This window comes from Molothrus aeneus, chromosome 3 (assembly GCF_037042795.1).
Source record: "Molothrus aeneus isolate 106 chromosome 3, BPBGC_Maene_1.0, whole genome shotgun sequence".
Classification (NCBI taxonomy): domain Eukaryota; kingdom Metazoa; phylum Chordata; class Aves; order Passeriformes; family Icteridae; genus Molothrus; species Molothrus aeneus.
This window is the reverse complement of record NC_089648.1, coordinates 29,658,326-29,677,848: the sequence shown is the minus strand read 5'-3', so window position 1 is coordinate 29,677,848 and position 19,523 is coordinate 29,658,326. Positions and strand designations below refer to the sequence as shown.

General features: G+C 49.8%; 1 protein-coding gene across 1 annotated transcript; it reads right to left on the bottom strand.

Moving 5' to 3' along the window:
- Positions 1-2,084: 2,084 nt before the first annotated feature.
- Positions 2,085-19,450, bottom strand: AARS2 (alanyl-tRNA synthetase 2, mitochondrial). The gene is made up of 22 exons (XM_066546554.1): positions 19,226-19,450; positions 18,692-18,880; positions 17,901-18,046; positions 16,953-17,147; positions 16,313-16,457; positions 15,750-15,895; positions 15,341-15,449; positions 14,975-15,013; positions 14,215-14,326; positions 13,550-13,677; positions 12,670-12,820; positions 10,730-10,899; positions 9,612-9,725; positions 8,729-8,869; positions 7,955-8,092; positions 7,441-7,550; positions 6,228-6,336; positions 4,604-4,726; positions 4,154-4,264; positions 3,221-3,304; positions 2,971-3,081; positions 2,085-2,603 (listed from the first exon to the last, which is right to left on the bottom strand). The coding sequence occupies exons 1-22, from the start codon at positions 19,448-19,450 to the stop codon at positions 2,439-2,441; spliced, it is 2,961 nt and encodes a 986-aa protein (XP_066402651.1). The 3' UTR covers positions 2,085-2,438.
- Between the last annotated feature and the right edge of the window lie 73 nt (positions 19,451-19,523).

Below are 19,523 nucleotides of genomic sequence, written 5' to 3'. Positions count from 1 at the left end.
CAGCTCTTCATCTCCCATGGGAGTGGTGTCAGGGGCTCAGTAAAGGCATTACCTGGAAGGGCAGCACCCAGAGCTCTGCCCTGTAAGGGGCTGGGCAAAAGTCTATGAGGTCAGTGGCTTTTAAGCTAACAATCAAGCCAAAGCAGGTTAATTCCATAAGGCTGCTGCTGCTGGCAAGCTCAGGCTCTGCTTTTGGAGCATCATGCAGGAGCAGCTCAAGCCAGCATTCCTTTCCTCCTCCTCACACCTACTCTCCAACACTGAGAGGAGACATCATCTCCTGTAGCAGCTATTAATAAAGTAACACAAGAGCACTCTGGGAAAGAGCTTTCCCAGTGACACCCCTTGCCATCCCCACCTGGTGCTGCTGGGGCCCAAGTGAAACACAGGAATTGTGCCAACAACAGGCACTGATGCTGCTTTCAGCTGATGGCATGAACCATCCTCTGGGACTCCACACACCCTCTCCAGCACCCTACCAGCCTGTCACAAGGGCCCTGAAGCACTGGGCTAAGTGTTCCAGCTCTCCCCACTGCTCAGATGCAGGGATGTTAGGAGCACCAGTAGCACCCCTGCATCCAGAAATGGAAAGAATTTTGAGAAGGCACCAAGCAGCTCTGCTACAGTGAATGCAGGTAAGGTCTGGGATGAGCAGCAACCTGCCCTACTGACAGTGATCAAGGAAAGGGGCCTATGCACCCCTCTGATGGCTGAACTCTTGGCAGCAGGGGCCGATGCCCGAGACCTTGGCTCACAAATCCCTTTGCAATAAGTCCTGCTTTAAGCTTCCTGGCTGAAAGCAGCATTCACTGAACCAAAGGCTTAAGGTCTGCACTCTTGCAGAAGCTGTCAGTGATTTGGGGGAGAAGGGGAGGACAGCTGGGAGCACCACCAGCCTCTAAAGGTTCCCCATTCCTTCTGCCTTTGAGTCCTCACATTTATATCTAGCACTTTCCAGTGCAAAACCAGCTGCTGGCAAAGATGAGTAGGAGCCACATTAAGCCACAGGGACCACATATGAGATTTTGGCTGTACAGCCACTGGGATATGGAAGAAAACCCCTTGTCTGCTAATGATGCCCCCAAAGTCCACATCCCTTTTTCCCCTAAGATAAGCTGTTCACTGAAGAGAAGGGAAATGAGGCTCTGCTCACAGCAGCTATTCCCCCTCCCTCAGGCAGATAGTTAGGTGGGAAGCCTCTCATTTGGACACAGCCATGCCCCACTACATCCTCTTCAGTAATCTGTATCTACGTGACAGCCATTTCCTGCTACCTGTCCATCAGCATCACTGTGCTTCTACACCTCCTCCCTCCCTGCCTCCCCAAAAGCAGCTACTGGTCCTCCACCTCCCTTCACAGTGACAGACAACCCTACCTGCTGGTGAAATTCATTTGTGTCAGGCTGGTCTTGCTGCTCACAGGGTGAAAACCTGCCTTGTATCACTATCCTGTTGCACTTTTGGCTCAGCTACCATTTATGATCTCTATTTAGGTCAATACTGTATCTAAAGTAATGATGCTTTGGCTAGGAGCTCGTAACACTGTAGTCTGAAATGTTTTTATGAATTGAATTTGCTGGGTCCAATACTGCTTATGAAAAAGAACCAGTTTATGAGATGTGCTCACCTCAAGACAAAGCAGGGCACAGTCCTGCTGCAGGGACTTCCACACTGCAACACAGCAACAGTTTCCATTCTCACAACTCATTAGATCAGTGCTGGTTTTTAGGTATGAGCCAGTAAGAAGCCAGAAGGAAGAACTTGCAAGGGAGTGGCAGGAAGAAACAGAGATAAGAATATTCATCCAAAGCAAAGAGGTGGAGAGGGGGACAATTTTGTTCCCTCAGTGCTGAGGGCTGGCGTCAGCTCTACCCATTGCACAGCCTAACAAGCCTGAGTCCACAAGCAAGGTGGGATTTCTCTAATTTCTAAATTAGAGTAGCATTTTTAATCAGAGGGGTGTCCTGAGTTCTGCAGTAGGAAGGAACTGCTTAGACAAGAGTACCTGATGACTTCTGGAGCTGCAGGGGCAGAACGAACCCCTCTGCCAGGGCAGGAAAAAAAAGGTGCAGCTACAAGAAACATCAGGTGATTTGATACTCTCTACCCTTTAATGGCGTTAAGATAACAGTGCCAACTCCCCATGTTCTCACAACATCTCTGTGCTGGTCTTGTGGAAGATTTGCAGTGTTCCATGAGAAGCAGGATCTGCTGTTGCAACTGGTGCTTTCCAAGGCTCCATCCCCATAGGCTCGTGCTGAGAACAGGCAGCACCATTCTGTCAGTAGGATCTCTGCTGATCCTGGATAGTCCGAAGTCCAGTGCTCCAAGGCAGAGGTTGCAGCAATGTTCAGCTGCCAATCCTTTCAGATGGGCACAGTATATGCTTGGTAGCAAGTGTCCAGCTGGGTGCATACAGCTGTGCTGGCACCAAAGCATTACAGTTTGCTCTGAGCAAACTCCAGTGCAGTGGTCAGGGCTCCCTGCATGCCTTTGGCATTTCCACTGCCCTTAGCCACAATGGGAGAGCCTCCTGCCTTCCCTTCCATCTGTGTACAGACAGCCACAGCCCAGTCAGCAGCAGAGAACCCAGGGAGGCAGCTCTGGGGAAGAGACACAGGCAAGTTATTCATGCTGTGGGGCAGCCTGCAGTCTATGAATAAAGAAAGGTAACAGCATCCTCTCCTCACCCAGCCTGAGGCAGTCTTGACCCTGAGGACCACAAAGGCTGGTAACACTGTGTCTTGCCCCTGGGCAAACACAGCCTGGAGGATCCAGGGATATCTGTGCCCAGCAGAGACTGAAAGCACATCTGGTCCCAGTACAGTCATCTCAGGTCCTGCTCCTGTGTGATTAACCACCAACACTGGGCAAAACCCCAGGAAAAGTCTCCAGCAGGACCTGCTGAGCAGTGGGTTCAGCCCCCCTTGGCAGGCAGGTTCCCCTTGTCTCTATCAGGGTTCTGCTTACCTTGGACACCTGACAGGCACAGAGCACCTCACCCGAAGCCTGAGGGCTGAGCAGCAAGACTGAGGTGCCAGGAGACTTGTCACACAGCTGGTTCACTACTTTCATTAGGATCTAGGAGAGGCAGGGACAACAGAGGTCAGGCAACAGCAAAGAAGACCAGCATCCAGCAGAAAATGTGCCCAGCAACTCCCTCTTGCTGTTTGCAGCACCTGAGGTACTGCCAGGCCAACAAAGAATGTGGATTACTCACAGAGAGGGAATCAGCTGGGATAGTATCAATGATGACAGGCTGGTTGCAGTATTTTGCTAGCAAGATTTGTGCCACCTTCTCAGCCTGGAGAGAGAAAAACACAGCACTTTGAAGGGCTACAGGTGGCACAGGGTGGGCTGCATGGGGATGTATCCATGTAATATATACACAAAGGGAATGCAAGCGCTGCTCCGTGGGACAGATGGGAGATGTTTGATAGCAGAAGTCAAAGTCAGACTAGCAGCCTGAAATCTCTGTACAGCCCTCCTTCCCAAATGCAAGCAGAGATGAACCCCTGTCAAAAGTGGAATAGCAAGTGACTCATTCAGTCCCCAGCCTCTTTCCTAGACCTATACAGTGCCACATGTCTCAGGAAGGCTTCTGTGGCAAGATGCTCCTACTTTAAGAAAGGGACAATTCTTCCTGAGATATCTAAGTTAGCAGTAAGTATTTCTAATCTGCTTTTAATGTAAATTGGCAGAACACAAACACATATGGGAAGCACAGCAAAATCCACGTAGCTGGAGGAAAGACTCTGTCCTGTCACTGACTGTGTAACTTTGTTAAGCCCTCTGCAAGGACCATCTCATCTTCTCCATGCATAAACAAGGAGGTGATGCCCAATGCCTATTGGTGTTGGCCTAAAATGCTGGTACGGGGCTCTCTGTTCTCACAGGCAGGGGGACATGGAAATTCTGCAGGTGCTAAAAGCCCACCCAGTCATTCTCTGCATTTTAACCAAGGGCCCCATAAACAATGGCCAGCAAAACCAACCCAACACAGGGCCTGTGTTGCACCATGAGTGATTGTATGGGCTTTCTTCTGCCTTCTGAGACCCCAGTGACTGAGTGGCTCTGAAGTGTGACAGAGACATCAGGTCCACTGCTGTGTGCTATCAGCTGGCTGCAAGTCAGTGTGCTGCTGCCTCAGTACCTGCTGCAGCTCCAGTTTCTTGACAGCTGTGTTGGCTGTTCGCTGTAGTGCTTTCAAGATGGTCTGCAGTTCTTTTCTTTGCCACTGGGGCATTGCAGTGCTGGCCACCACCTGCAAGACAATTTGCTCTGTAAGAACATTAAACTGTACCCCTAGACATAAACTGCCAGTTCTCTGGGAGGTCAGGCTGCAGCACGGCCTCTCCCCAGACACTGCTTTAACCAGGTGATCAGGGGAGCCAGTCACTGTGCTGAGCAGCTTTCTCTTTTCAGCTGCCCATCTGCAACACAGCCACCTGGACACTGGCAAAAATCCTTGTGACCAAAGAGGCAACAGCAGGTAGCAACTTGCCCTTGCTACTGACCATGGTAAGATGTGAACCTGATAGGGAAAGAGTTATGTGTCTCATGTGCCCATGCTGGGCTTTCTGTACAGGAGTGTAACCCTTACTTTGGTCAAATGGCCCACTTCTTTGGAGAGGTTCTGCATCTCAGGAATAGAGGTGATCCTCTGCTTCATCCGTAGGGAGACAGAGTCCACTTCCATAGCCAAGCACTGGCCTACTTCCCGGGCCTGCAGAGATGGAAGGAATGCATGCTTCAAATGCAGCAACAGAAACAGTCCACAGGGATGGAGAAAGCAGGGAGACAGCAGGGCCATGAACACTGAAGTGCTGCTCAGAATTCAGTAAGAAGACACCTACAGATGGTTTAGGAATGGCTCCTGCAAGACTCTGAAATACAACATTCCTCTCTAGATTTGCAACCAACACTAGATGGTCACACTCAGGCAGACCAAGCTGTCGAGCTTTAGGTGATATTTATGGTCAAAATTCATGTTTCCTCAAAAATTTGCAATAAAATCATCAGGATTTCATTGAGGAAAAACTGGGGAGCTCTGTAGAGCATCTTAGAAATCTTTTTCCATTAGCAAATGCAATCTTGAAACTGCTGACTGAAGAAACAAGAGAAACACCAACACTAAAAGAAACCTCATCAGCCATTGAACCATATTTCCTGAGTTTACCTATCCTGATATATCTCTTATTGTTTTTCACCGATAATGCTACTATAAATAAATTTTAAAAAGAATGATTACAAGCTTTTTTCACCAGTGCCAATCCTTATGTTTTGGAGCATTTCCTTCCTGCCAGATCTCTGTGCCCAGGATGGTCCTGCAAGACTTTAGAGCAGGACAGCAGAGGACTGCTCTGCCTAGCTAGGATACACAACCCTTGTTCCAAGTAAATCTCTCTGCAGTTTCCCATGTCTCATTAACACTTGCACAGAGCTCCTCTCAGGGGCTCTCCAGGTCAGCACTTCCAACAAAGCGTGCAGATGTGCCCTGCAGCTTTTTGTTCTTCTGCATGAAGAAAAGCCTCTCTGGGACACAGATACACAGGGGACGGCCAGCCAAAAAGTAACAGATTTGCAGGGGTGGGCTTTGCTTTTAGTCCTTCCAATTCCAGTGACTATGAGTCACTCTCCTCTGACAGCAGCCTTAAAGGAAGAAGGAAGGCTTATGGGGCACCTGACACTTCCAAACACTCAAAGGACAGAGTGATCTCACAAACACAATAGTATGTTGTACACTTTTTATACAGAACCAGCCAGACCAGAATCACAGTTTAGCAGGAGAAAGACTAAAGACAGGAAGCAAAAGGGTTGTAAGAATGAGGCCAAAACCCTGTAATCATAAAGTGCAAATCCAGCTGTGATAGGCAGGAGGCGAAATCAATGCACCAAGAATTACACCTTAAAATACCTACTGGGGGATTGAAATTTATAGACCAGAGGCTTCCTGATATTTTGTGCAAGTTTTTATCTTGGAAAGGAGAGTCTGAAGGGAGAAATGAAGGTCAAGGAGACAGAGAACTAGGATAGGAGGGAAAGGAAGTGAACAGTGAGGTACGCAGCAGAGCTGAGTCCAAGGCTGAAGCAGTAAGCCAGATGTGGCACAGCAGGGAGGCTCCAACCAAAGCAGTGGGGAGCTAATTGTCTATGAGGAACCTACAAAGGTTGGTCCTTCTGGCACTGCCTTGACATGGCAGAAATCTCATTTCCCTCTTTCTCACCTCTTTGGCTCGTCCCCCTGTCACTGCAATGACACGGCTAATGCCTTTGACAAGCTGGCGCTCGCTGATGATGGCCAGGTCTTCCACAGATCCTGTCTGGAGAAGGTGCCTAGAATGTCAGCAGAGAACAGGAAAGAAAGCAAGTTGCTCTTTGCAAACAGAAATCAGGAACGCTGCTTTCTTTTTCAAAAACTCTGAAGTCCAGCAGCTCTTTCCTAATCATAATCCCAGTACCTTGAATCCTTTTCCATCCCTAAAATCCTGATGGAACCTTGTCAGGCAAGAGACAGCAGAGTTGAGGCTACTCCAGAGGAACCTCTGAGCTACCTGTCCAGCAGGCTTCAGCCAAATGGTGCAGCCAAGTTCTGTCCTCCTTTCCTCTCCTTCAGCAGTGAGATGAACTGGTGTTTTTCTCCTCTACTCAGCTCCTCTACCCCACCACTCTCTTGTCAGGCCAGCTCACTGCCTGGCCAGTAGACTCCAGAAAAAGGATTGTTGCGCAGTCTTAGGACACTGACAACCTCCCTTTTCCTTCTTGTTTATTCAATGCTGGATATGAAAATATGGTGTCTTGGGTTCTGTTACCACAAGCAATCATTCCAGACATCTTCAAAAGAATTGATCATCTCCCATGCATTTTCTTGTCCCACTACTCCCACAAGAAGATCTAGGGTAGAAAATTGCTCATTTTCAGCTCTATCTGCTCTAAGGGCTCTAAGGCCAGTTTGTTCCTTTTTTTTTTTTTTTTATGTCAGCACTGTCCTAAGATGGATTAACTATTCTTCTACTCTCATTACTGCTAAAAGCAGAAGAGGGTGAAGATAATTAATTAAAACAATCAGAGCAGTCTCAAGTTCTCACAGCTGAATTGGAGTCTCCAGCTGGGTACCCAGCCCTTCTGTAACACCAAAGACAAAGCACCACAACCCTGATGTGACAAGTCACACACACCTTTCCCATACTCTGCTGGTGCTCTGTGGCTTCCAGGTTGGTTTCAGACTATGAAGTAAGGAAAAATGCTGTGCATTTTGTTAAAGCTTGCTCACTCTGGAACTTCCAAAGCTTTGTAAATAGCCCATCCTGTCCTCGCAATATTTTTCCAGTGAGGAAACTTAGTTTCACAGGGACAGGGATGTGAGCTTGTAGTGATGTTTCTACCTCAGCCACCAGTGCCCACACACATGCCTTCTGGCTGCAAGCAAAAGTCACTTACGTCCCACAGCAGAGCTCCACAGAGGTCTGCATTGCAGCCTTGGAGTCACAGGTCAGCACATTCTCCACAGGGACCCCCAGGGACACTATCCTCACTGGATCTGGATAGCCCTGACAGAGGAGACAGGGATCAGCAGCTAACAACATGGCTGTTCAGGGCCACTTACAGACTAACTACACAGCTTCAGGTGTCTGCCTCATTTTCCCCCTATTCTAGAGGAGCCCCTGAGTCAGGGGTGGCACTGCTTCTCCCCCACAACCAGCCACCAGTGGGAGAAAGAAACAGTTGGTGACACAACAGGCTTTTGGTCCACAGGCATAAACAGAAAGCCTGTGCATCACCAGTCTTCATGTTTTACAACAGTGTCCTGAGACCTCATCTCTGTCCTATTTTCCCATCTGAGTTTTGGGAGACAATTCCCTTGCAGAAAGATGTTGTGTCAACATCTCGTGTCCCAGACTATTCCTGCTGAAGGAGAAGGCTCATGAAGATGTGTGCTGCCATCCTGTCATACCTCATCCACTGCACGGAGTCCCTGAACTCTTCTTGCCAGTGTGAGGGGCACTTCAGCCATATGCACCACCTCATTTTTCTGGATCAGGTCCTGGACCACTTGCTCCACTTGCTGCAGCTGCTCCACAGTCACATGGCCCTGAAGAAGCAAATCAGCCACACTCAGGAGAAGCCTCCTGAGAGGTACACAATGAAGGAGGGAGATCTGGGGCATAGCTGAGATGACTCAGCTTGGGCACACCACTCTTCCCCTACATCTCATCTTCTCTGCTTGTAAAAGGGAACTGTGAACATCATGGCCCTCCCACCTTCTCCTCCCATGAGAGATAAGGATTTTTGATGCAAGAGCATCAGCCAAAGTCTTCAAAAGAGATACTAGAATGAATGACAGGTTACCAGGGCCAGCATTCAGCCTGACCCAAAGCTTCACAAATACTCTCACCTGAATGTCCTGTACAGACATCAGATACATGCCACAGCCAAGCACCATCTCTCAGAGACTCCTTTACACTATTTTGTGTCAGTCCCATGGCCACTGGCCTTGCTAAGTCCTTTCCCTTCTGACCCCCATTCATCCCCTCAGCAAGCCCTGCTCAGGGTCAAATCAATGCCAATGGACACAGTCACATCCAGAGGACCAAGCTTCATTACTCAGATAAAACGTGACTTGTCTCTAAAGGAGCGATTATGGGGAGAGGGGACAAATCCCTGGAGAGAAGAGCTGTACTGGAATGCTGGTAGTGCTGAGAACCAGGGGACTGGATTTCAGAGTCACCTTAGTGTCAAAGTCAAAACGCAGCCGCTCTGCTGTCACGTGGGAGCCCCGCTGCTCGGTGCTGTCACCCAGGACGCGCCGGAGCGCGAAGTTCAGCAGGTGAGTGGCGGTGTGGTTCGTCATGCAGGCCAGGCGCTGCGCCTGAAAGCACACACCACCATTAGCAGGGACTGCTGGCTCTCCTCAGCTCAAGGGAGCAGGGGGTGGAATGAAAGAAAAGGCTCCTAACCCCTCCTATCAGGGGATAGGAGAAGATGGAGGAAAACCAACAGGCAGTACAGCTGTCAGATGAGTTATGTGACAGGGCAGATCTAACTCCTTTCTCCATGGGATCATCTTTGTAAAACAGTAAAGGGTAAGCTGGAGACTTTTTGACAAACCAATGGTGTTGGAATGCTGGGGGACAAAAGACAGATGATGGACTTTGAACCTGGTTAACATAAGAGATCTGATAACAGGATGCCTTGGCAAAAACAAACAGAACCTTGAAAATTAGACCTAGATTGCAAGAAGATTAAATCAAACAGGTTTACTGGAAAAAGAAAATCCTATTAAACTCTGCAAGCAAGAGATGTTGTTACATGCACAAGTTTGAGTATGTGATTTTAACCTAATCATTGCAAAACACATTACTAGTCTCCCTGAAATAGTATATAAGCACTTGTATCCCACAATAAAATTGGATTCTGATCACCGAGTCAGTCTCCCCATCTCTCTCCATTGCCAACACAATGGTTCATAAAGATTACAGTCAGCTGTGGTATCTCCTTCCCGCTGCACACTATGATGAAGAACAGTCTCAAGAATACAAGGGACAAAGATCTGCTGTGCCTGGGTTACTCAGGACATCACAAAGAAAAGGTTAAGAGCACTCAGTCATCACCTCATCCACAAAGAGCTGCACTTGGTCACCAGCACGCAGGGTCTCCACAGCAGTGACCTCATGGATCACGTAGCCACCACAGAGATGAACTGACTCTACAGGGAAGAGTACATCCTGAGCAAAGAGACAGAAAAATGAGTTAGGACATAAGGAAAATCCAAATATCTGGGCTATGTACCTGCTTGACCCTACTGGGAAACACAATTCCCACCGATCCCTTAAAGACAGGGATGGGGTGGGAAAAGCAGAGAGAAGCTTACTGCAAACATAACCAAGGTGTCTCAGACCTCACCTGTACCCAGCCACTCACTACACAGTATGCTGAGGCTGCCAGCTTGCAGTGGAGGGGCAGTAACACCATCTAGGCTGACAAATTTTCTTAACAACTATGCTCATCTGTGAGAAAATGAACAGCATCTCCCAAGGCATGTCTGTGGCATCCAAGGTACCATTTCTGCCTCACTGGGACGGCAACAAAACTGGACCACCACTATATCTTGGGGAGAAGTGCTGAGCAAGGCACTGTAACCCTCTGCAAGGCTAAAAAGGCCCAGGGGTGATTATCAAGACCAGGAAATGGGGAAAGGAGAAAATTCTGCACTCTGTGTAACTTCCCAGGACAGGGTCAAAGCTCTCCCTTTCGCAAGGCTGAAGGAACATGCTGCAGAAGTGGAGGTCCTTCCTGATGCTCTTGGGAGGAAGAAGAGTTTTTGCACTGGGTCTCAGGTTGGGCAGCACTTGCAGCTGTCCAGGACTGACCAGAGAGAAGTTACTCAGTTCACAGACTCTCTTATCTATGTTTGCCCTTCTCTCAGCATTACAACCCCAGCTGGCAAGAACACAGGACACTGAAGGAAGACCTGAGAAGGAAGAGACTTCAGTCTTCCTCAGCAAGATGAAATTGCAAAGGGCTGTGAGAGACAATCAGAGCAGCAAGAATGCCCTTGTGAAGTTACTGCTGATTCTGCCTTACCCCACCAACTCTGATGCTATGCCAAGGGAACTGTCAAAGAGTCAGCAGCTTGCAAATTAACACAGCAGAACAACCCATCACTTGGAGAATTCTGCCTGGCCTCAGAAGCCATGGCAGCCTTGGGTTAGGCAGCAAAGGGCCTTACCTGCTGTCCTAAACGTATCATGTAGCCTCGGTCAGAGTCTTGCCCTCCCTGCTGTGCATAGAAGTTAGTCCTGTCCAAGATGACACCACAGCGCTGCCCTGCCCCAACCTCCTTCTGGAGACACTGGTCTCTGTACAGCATCAGCACAGTGGCCTGGCACGGGCTGAACTCTGTCAAGGGGAAGAAGACAGCAGCAGTTAGTGCACACAGCCTGTCAGATTGCAACAGGAAAGGAGGGATCACTTCCCTATGCCAACCCTGCCAACACCTGGCTACACTGAAAGCTGGCACTCTGCCTTGGTAGGAGAGGAACAGCTACTGGCAGAAGGGACAAAGGACTGGAACTAAGTCACCCCTCACTCTCCTAATGACAGAGTAGCAGCTAAGCAGGCAGGGACACCCAATCCAGCTCCACATGAGCTTGGCAAAAGAAAATGTGACACAGACACATCTGCATCTTGCTACACTGCAAGCTTGGCAAACCTGACTGACTCTGAAGATGCTGTGGATAGGGGACAGCAGGGATGTCATGTTCCTGGGTGCAGAAAGCTTCTACCATGCTTTCCTGTAGGCTCCTTGAACCCAGATTTGGGCACTATGGACAAGTGGACCATGAGGTGGGTGTGCAATTGGCTGGGCAGAGGGCCCCAGCGAGAATTGCTCAGTAGTTCAATGTTCAACTGATATTCAGCTACTGGCAGAGCTACTTGGTGGCTGATTTAAGAGACAACACCACTTCACATCTTCAATGACTATCCGTGACAAAATGGGATGTACCCATATCCCACTAAATAGGCAAGGACTGGCTGATACATTGAAGAACTGTTTTTTGAAGGCATCTGACCAGTCTACAGAAACAAACTGACAGAAAATCTGAGGTTCTCAGGAGCTAGCTGAACACAAGCCAGCAGGGTGCCCTTGCAGCAAGGAAGGCTGCCTGCCTGCTGAGCTGTATGAACACAAACACAGCTAGCAGTCAAAGAAAGAGGTTATTCATCCCTATTTAGCATTTGGGAGACTACATCAAAAGTACAGGAAATTCTGGCTGTATGTAAAGAAAAAAACCTTTACACACTAAGAGTGATAAAGAACAGGGAACGGATAGGCTGTGAGATTTTTGTCCCTGAAGATAGTGAAAACTTAAATGGACAAAGCTCTGAGCAATGTGATCCAACTGGGAAACTGATATTACTTTTAATAAGAAATTGGACATCCAGAGATCCCTTTCAACCCAAATTATTCCATGACTCAGAAGGAGAAGGTGGGACAGCTCTAGTTTGGGGATTTGCACCAATGTCACAATGCTAGGCTTTTTTCCTCTGTTGTGCTCTTGCTGTAGTATATACAGCTTGAATTGCCTCCCTTTCTGCTTAGCGTGGGCTGTCACCAGCACACTGGGTAACAGGGAGTTGGCTGTACACAGCCTTCTCTAATTGTCTGTGACAGCCACACCACCTCTTGCTCCCTGTGGCTTATCTTGATGCCTTCCCTGGAGCATCAGCAGCCTCAGTCATCCTCGGTGACAAAGAGCCTGCGCTGGCACCTAGCGGCCTGCCAGGGAAACAGCCAGGGCACGGTTCCACACAGCCACCTAAATAAAACCCTTGCGTAACCATCCTTCTTTCTCCCGAGCACACACCCAGGAGCCTAATTGCTGGAGACAGACTTATCTCTAGAAGAAATCAACAGTCTCTGTTTCACCACTGTACCCAGTGGTGACAACCCAGAGCTCAGCCCGGAGCCTTCTTAGGGACGTGCCAACAGCACTAAGAAAAGCACCCTGTTTGGGATCAGATACAGGGGTAGGGAACAGATGTGGCAGCAAGGTGGACAGGTTTGGAGCACAAAGTACACGTTGTGCATGCATGGGGTTAGGCAGCAAAAGCAGCCACGCGAGGGACTCCAGCAGGGCTTGCTGTGCAGGCGGGCCGGGGACTCACCGTAGTGGCCGTGCTGCCCCAGGGTGTAGGCGTACTTGGGAGAGTCATCCGTGGCAGGCACCTTGCTGCCCTGCAGCCGAGCCAGCGAGTGCACATCCAGGGGGGCGTTTGTGCTCCCTGGCTGTCCTGCCTGTGGGCCACCAGCCTTCCGCTGCAGCAGAGCAAAGGCACAGTTAGATGGGAGATCCCTGGGGGCAAGCAAACAGGTCACTGGAGCTGTAAGGCTAGGAATGGCTTCTTCCACCTCCATGGCTTGTTCAGGTCCAGGCTGGTGTAGGCTACTGCTAACTAACCCCATCCCTTCAAACCTCACAAGCACTGAATACCATTCTGTGCTAGCCTTGAGCCAGGCCATACCAACTGCTAACACATCCCAGCTGGCACAGCCTGCTGTGTAGCTGTGAAGCTTCCAAGCCATTAAAGCTCAGGAGAGCAAGGCCTCAAGCCAATTACTGCACTAGGGAGTGGTGGTGGTGGGTGGGCAGTGCAAGTATTTCAGCACTACAGAGATTATGGAGATTCTGTAAACTCTTCATAAATAATTTGCTGCTTCAGCTGTCTAAGCTGGTTCTACTTTGCGTGAGAAGTTAGACTACATGACTAACAGAGGACTGTCCTAACCTATATAAATATTTCATAACCTTCACTCCAGCATCATAAAATACCTGAAGAAAATCACCAACCAATACTTCAGTTCCACATTCAGAAACAAGGGGATTGTGATGACACTGCTATTTCAGACTCACTTCCCCTTCAGGGAGAAGTCATGTAGCCCTGTGGTGCTCTGAAGAGCCTCAGCAGTGAAAGGGATCCTGCTTCCACATTCACAGGAGACTGGTAAGGCTTTGAATTATTCTGACAAGGCAGGTCTCCCTCTTACCTTCGCATCTTCCAAAACAAGTTCATTAAAAGCAGCTGAATCCAAACTGATTCCCTTCTCTTCAAGCATCAAGTCAATCAAATCAAGAGGGAATCCCAAACTCCCATAGAGAGACCAGGCTACTTCAGCTGTAAGACAAAAAGAAGGTCAACAACTCTGTGAGAACACAGAAAGCAAAGGCATCTCAAGATTTGTCTGGATGGGACCAATCTAGTGTGTGCTCTGGTAACTGGATCCACCTGTATTGTGTGCAACTGCACAGTTAATAGGGAACAGAAGCCTTGGAGTTCTTGCATGGGACTGAGTATTAATAATGCTCCACAGCTCCCTTCCTGCTAAAATTCAGTGCAGCACATCTACACAGGCAGCTGCACTGGTTGGGTCCTGTGCTACTCCTCTCAGCTGTGTCCTACAATGACTTCATTGATCAGTCAGTAAAACAGCAAGGGAATGTTTCTAACTTGCCTGGTACCTAGTTTGTTGTGAGTACAAAGTACTAGAAATCAACTGCAATTTGGAGAAACGAACATCTGCTCCTCTGTCTGGGGCTTAAGTGTCACAGAAAATGCAGGGGAGGCAAAGATCCACCAGTTTTGACTGCAATGCTTGTGAGGACCTGGAACAAACTGTCTCTAAGTGCAGCTTGTCAGAGGAGGGACACTCACCTGGGAAATTTGTGGAGGGCTCCATCTGCTGCACTGTGCGCTCGATGATGCGCCTCCCACGCTCCAGGGAGGACAGAAATGCAGCCTCGTTCTCATTGATGATATCCTTGATCTGCCCAAGGATCAGAAGGGTTACCCACATTTCAGGGAGTTCCCCAGCTCAGCTCAGCCCTGCTCAGTCAGCTCAAAGCATATCAACCAGCCTTTTTGTTCTGCACGTATCCATCACAACATGGCTCTGATGCATTATTGAACAGTGCCAAAGTCATTGTGTCTCCTGTCACCACTCCTGTCAAAGAAATATTGACCATCCACGTGGGGAAAGCTTTAGGCTGACAAATGTTCCCTATTGGGCATTCATATCTGTGACCCAATTACAACTGTATGTCTGGAACAGCCAGAGAAGTTGCTGTCAGTGGAAGCAAGCTGGGACTAGCCTTAAATCATCGCTCCATTTTAGGCAAAGGGTACCCGGGCGAGGACAGGCTGTACTTGCACTCAACCAAAAAAGCCACTGTAGCTTTTTTAGAGCAGCAGCCACCTTACACAGCACATGCAGTCCCTGGTAGGGACCTAGTGGACCATATGGAAATCTGCCACAGATGCTTGTGCCCAGAACATCTCAGTCCACCCACGAGAACATGGCTGTGGAGGAGGCTACGCAAACTCCTCCAGCTAAATCCCAAGGGCAGGATGATTTCTGGGCTTGAGAGCAGTGCCTCACAAAGATAATGAGACAAGGGGATTCTACATTGCTCACCTGGTTGGCATTCCTTGTCAGCTCTGGATAAGCATCTCCCTGTGGAAGTGAGCCTCAGTTAGTGATAATATCCTCAGCATCTTCCTTGGGGGATCTTGCAGCATGTCACAACATTATAGAGGTTACTTGCATACACTTACACACACTTGTGCTGACTGTACCAATGATGACACTAGGCCCCCTCCCTCCCATCACAAGTGATATGGGGAGAAGAGGTTTTTAATACTGGAATGCATAGCATCAGGTACACTTTCCTGGAGCTCCTTCCCATCCAAGACTGACTCCTGACAGTGTGCAGAAAATGGACATGGGGTTGAATAGGATGTGTGATGACCTTTTTTCCCCCAAGACAACAGTTTTACTCACCAGCACTTCCACTACAGTAGGCACCAGGGAGGCCAGGAGCCCAGGTGGCGCCTGTAGAACTTCAGAGCAAAAGCGCACAGCCCTGCGCAGGATCCGACGCAGCACCAGTCTGAAAACAGAGCAGGATTCCTCAGGCAGCCTTGTGAGCATCCCTGCCCAGCTGCCACATCCAGCATCCCCCAGCTCATCTGGTCTGATTCATCAGCACAGGCCAGCTGCTCCCAACACTCAACACCCATCCAAGGGGAAGTCTGCAGATTGGCATCCCTTCCCAGCTCTCATCTTCCTGTCTCCCCAAAAACCCACGTACTCCCTATCTGGGGCCCACACCAGAACTTCTTCCCTGGCTGTTCATATTCCTTTCTAGACCTAACTTCCTCCACCCCCTGCCATTTCCTTATGTCCTTACTCTGCTCCAGAGAAGCCTGGGTAGATGCCATCAGTGATGCACACGCACAGGGTGCGCACGTGATCTGCCACCACGCGGTAGGCCATGTTCACACGCCCAACATCAGCATTCCCGACCAAACCTTGGTATCTGGGTGCCCTGCAGCCCTAAAAGAGAAAGTAGGGAGACAAATTATCAGACAGTAGTGGCTGCAGAAGAAGTTCCAATGCAAGAGGCAGCCAGCTACCCCTGACATCATGTTTTTCAACTACCTCTGAACCCCGTGCACCTACGATGTACTCATTAAATCCTTCCACAGCACTACAGACCAAGGCTTCTGTACCCAACACAGGTCAGCCAATGCCCTGGAACTGAGAAACTTAAGATACTTTGAGGGAAAAACGAATCAGCAGTGCTGATATTCCAGCAGATTTCAAAGCTGGAATTCTCCCTTTTTTCTAGAACACTGCATTAGACCTGGCAGGACATAACCTCCTGTCTCAAGATACTGCTCAGTACCCAGCAAACAGTCTGTGTTCAAGGAGCTTTTGTTGAGCTGTGACTCTGAGCAGAAGCACCATCACCTTGTGAATGGTATCCAAGATGGGAGTGAAGAGATCTGTGTCATAGTTGGAACGTTTGTTCTGCAGAACTGTCACCAGCCTTTCCAGACCCATTCCTGTATCCACATGGTGCTGCGGCAAGGGAAGGAGATTCCCCTCCACCTCTCTGTCAGCCAGGCAGGAAAAATAAAAGGCAAAAGAGAAGCAAGGATCAGTTCATGGGCAAAAATAAGGAACAAGTGAATCAAAGAGAATTAGGGGAAACGATAGGGGATGGAAACAGTGGGTGACCCAGCATAAGGAAGCTCAGGCACAAGAGTTACAGCAGCATGCCTTGGCCCTGTCAGGTAGCCAGGATCTGACCATCACATAGTCAGGATAGGCTACAATGTAAGGAAAAAGGCCTCCTCCTCCAGGCTGCTGCAGACCTCAAGAGACCTCTGGAATGCAGCATTAAGGGAGAATAGGCAGTGAAGGTTGAAGAAGACAGAGAAATAAAGCAAAGGGGACGAAGAGCCACGCTGGACAAATATCCATAGCTTCTCTCTTGCTCCTGGTATTGCCACCTTCTGGAAAACAGTGATAAGTCTGAGAATATACACCTGATTTTGGAGTCAGGCTAGGGGGAAAGGCTCTGGAGTTGAGATGAGATGTTTGGTACCTGCTGTACTGCATGAAAACTAAGTTCCAGATCTCCACTACATCGGGGCTGCCCTGGTTCACCAGTGCTGCAGCATTTCTGCCACCACCCACGTGGTCATAGTGGATCTCCGTGCAGGGACCACAGGGACCTGTGTCCCCCATCTCCCAGAAGTTATCCTTCAATGGGAAAGGAAGAACGTGACTGGCAGGAACCCTGGAAAGACAAATAACAGAGATGGCAGTGCCAAGGCATACACACAAACCACACAGCAGCCTAGATCATAGAGAAAGCTGAAAGAAAGGAATCCTTTCTTCCTACTACAGACTCAATAAGCAAACACAGCAGAACTCCTCTGCTTCTCTACTTCCTTCTGTTCACACAGAATTACACTCCTTAGCAAGATTAAGTGAGCCAAACCATACAGGACCCTAGTCTCAGCCCAGAACGACAGGCAAACACAGCCTGGCCCCTGATGACCAAGACAGGCTCTCCACTGGGTCTGTGGAGCACCCTGCTCTTGGGGCAGAGGCAAGACCTGAACACCATCAGTGGCACAGAGCTGGCTGCCTTGGGTTCAATGCCTACATACAGCTGGAACAAGCTCCCAAAGCACAGCAGTGCTCTCTGCAATGGCTGCACCCTCTCATGAAGCAGCCATTGCCTGCTTTCAGAGAACGTACTCTCGTGATGGAGAGGAAGCAAAGGACTGGAGATCCTGTACATACTTCATCCAGGCCCTGTGCCAGTTTTAGGCACATACCCACCCTCACCGACACTGTCTGAGAATGAACCAGAAGTTCAAGAGACCCAGTGAGCTCAGAGCCCAGCTGACTTTGAACAGCCCAAAGAAACCAGAAACAAAATGGGTTTAAAACACACTCTCTGGCCCCTACAACTGATCAACTAAAGAGCAAATGCAGAACTGTAGAAAGTGAGATGTCAGAACCTCTTCTGTGACACACTTACCCCAGGCGGAGCCACACGTCCCTGCACTCCTCATCTGCGCTCAGCCCCAGCGAGGGGTCTCCCCCAAAGTAGGTGACGTAGAGACGATCTCTGGGGATCTCATAAACCTCTGTCAAGAGCTCCCAGGCCATGCTACATGCCTCCTCCTGAGCAGGTGGGGAACATAAATGAAGCACAGTAATTCAGGAAGGGTCTTTAAAATGGGAGTTGAACAACAAACAAGTTAATTTCAACCACTTCTCTCCCTTGCTAATTTTCAGGTGTATTGCAAAGGGCAGGATGAAGGTCAGGAGAGTGAGACAGCTCACTGCTGCCAGTGGAAAATGGACATTCCTAAAATGTTGTGAGACCTTCAGCATGGTGTGCATCTTTGTGCTTACTGGCAGAGTTACATGGATTATTTTCTTTCCAAAGAAAAAAATGTATTCGTCACCTAAAAAACCTAGCATCCTTTACTCTTCTTCCCTTTTCAAACTTTCTAGTACTAAGCATCAAATGAACTGGTAACCTCTTTTCACCATATTAAGTGGTTAACACTGGCATTCTCACAGAAAACTTTGATTTTTACATGTTGGTCACAGCTTTGGCAGGCTGAGAGCTTTGAGAGTCTGCAGGACACATTCAGTGACAGAGCCCATGAGTTGACCACCTCTGTTGCAGGCCACAGAGCTCCCAGGAATTAATATGGATCTTACCAAAACGTCTTCTGCACACAGTCCTATGGCACTAAGCACAGCTCCGAAAGGCAGGCTATGTTTTCCCCTACAAAGGGTGCACTCCTATCACCTCACCTTAAAGTAATCCCCAAAGGACCAGTTTCCCAGCATCTCGAAGAAGGTGTGATGGTAAGTATCTCGGCCCACATCCTCCAGGTCGTTGTGCTTCCCTCCCGCACGCACACACTTCTGGCTGTTCACCACGCGCCGGTGCTGGGCCAGCTCGCTCCGGGGGTGCACCGTGCCCAGGAAAATGGGCTTGAACTGCAAATGAGAGACACCCGCTGTGGACAGATGCCACCCAGGGCAGGGACCTGCGCCCGGGGCTCCTGGGCGGGCTGGAAGGGACCAGTGGATCATCTGGTCCAACCTCCCTGCTTAAGCAAGTTCGTTCTAGAACACACGGCACAGGATTGCGTTCAGATGGTTCTTAAGCATGGCCAGCGAGGGAGGCTCCCACAGCACCACGAGAGGCCCCCGGGAGGACGGCGGTGCGGGCAGCCCAAAGCAACGCCGGACATCTCCGTGGCAGGGGCATCCGCAGGCGGGCCGCGCTCCTCTGAGACAAGGAAGCGCCAGTGAGCCGGAGGAGGGGAGCGGGGAGAGCACCTGGTTCATGCCTGCGTTGACAAAGAGGAGGCGCGGGTCGCCGCGGGGCCGCACGGGGGCCGAGGGCAGGCGGCGGTGGCCGTGGCGCTCCTCGAAGAAGCGCAGGAAGGCAGCGCGGATCTGCCCCGCCGAGGGGCAGGCGGCACCGCCGCGCCGGGGGCTGCAGCGCCAGCGCCACGACACCTCCAGCAGCAGCCGCCGCCGCAGCCGGGCGGCAGCAGCCATGGTGCCCCACGGCGGATGGCAGCGCCAGGGCGCCCGGAAGGGGCGGTGCGAGGCGAAGGCGGGACACGGAGGA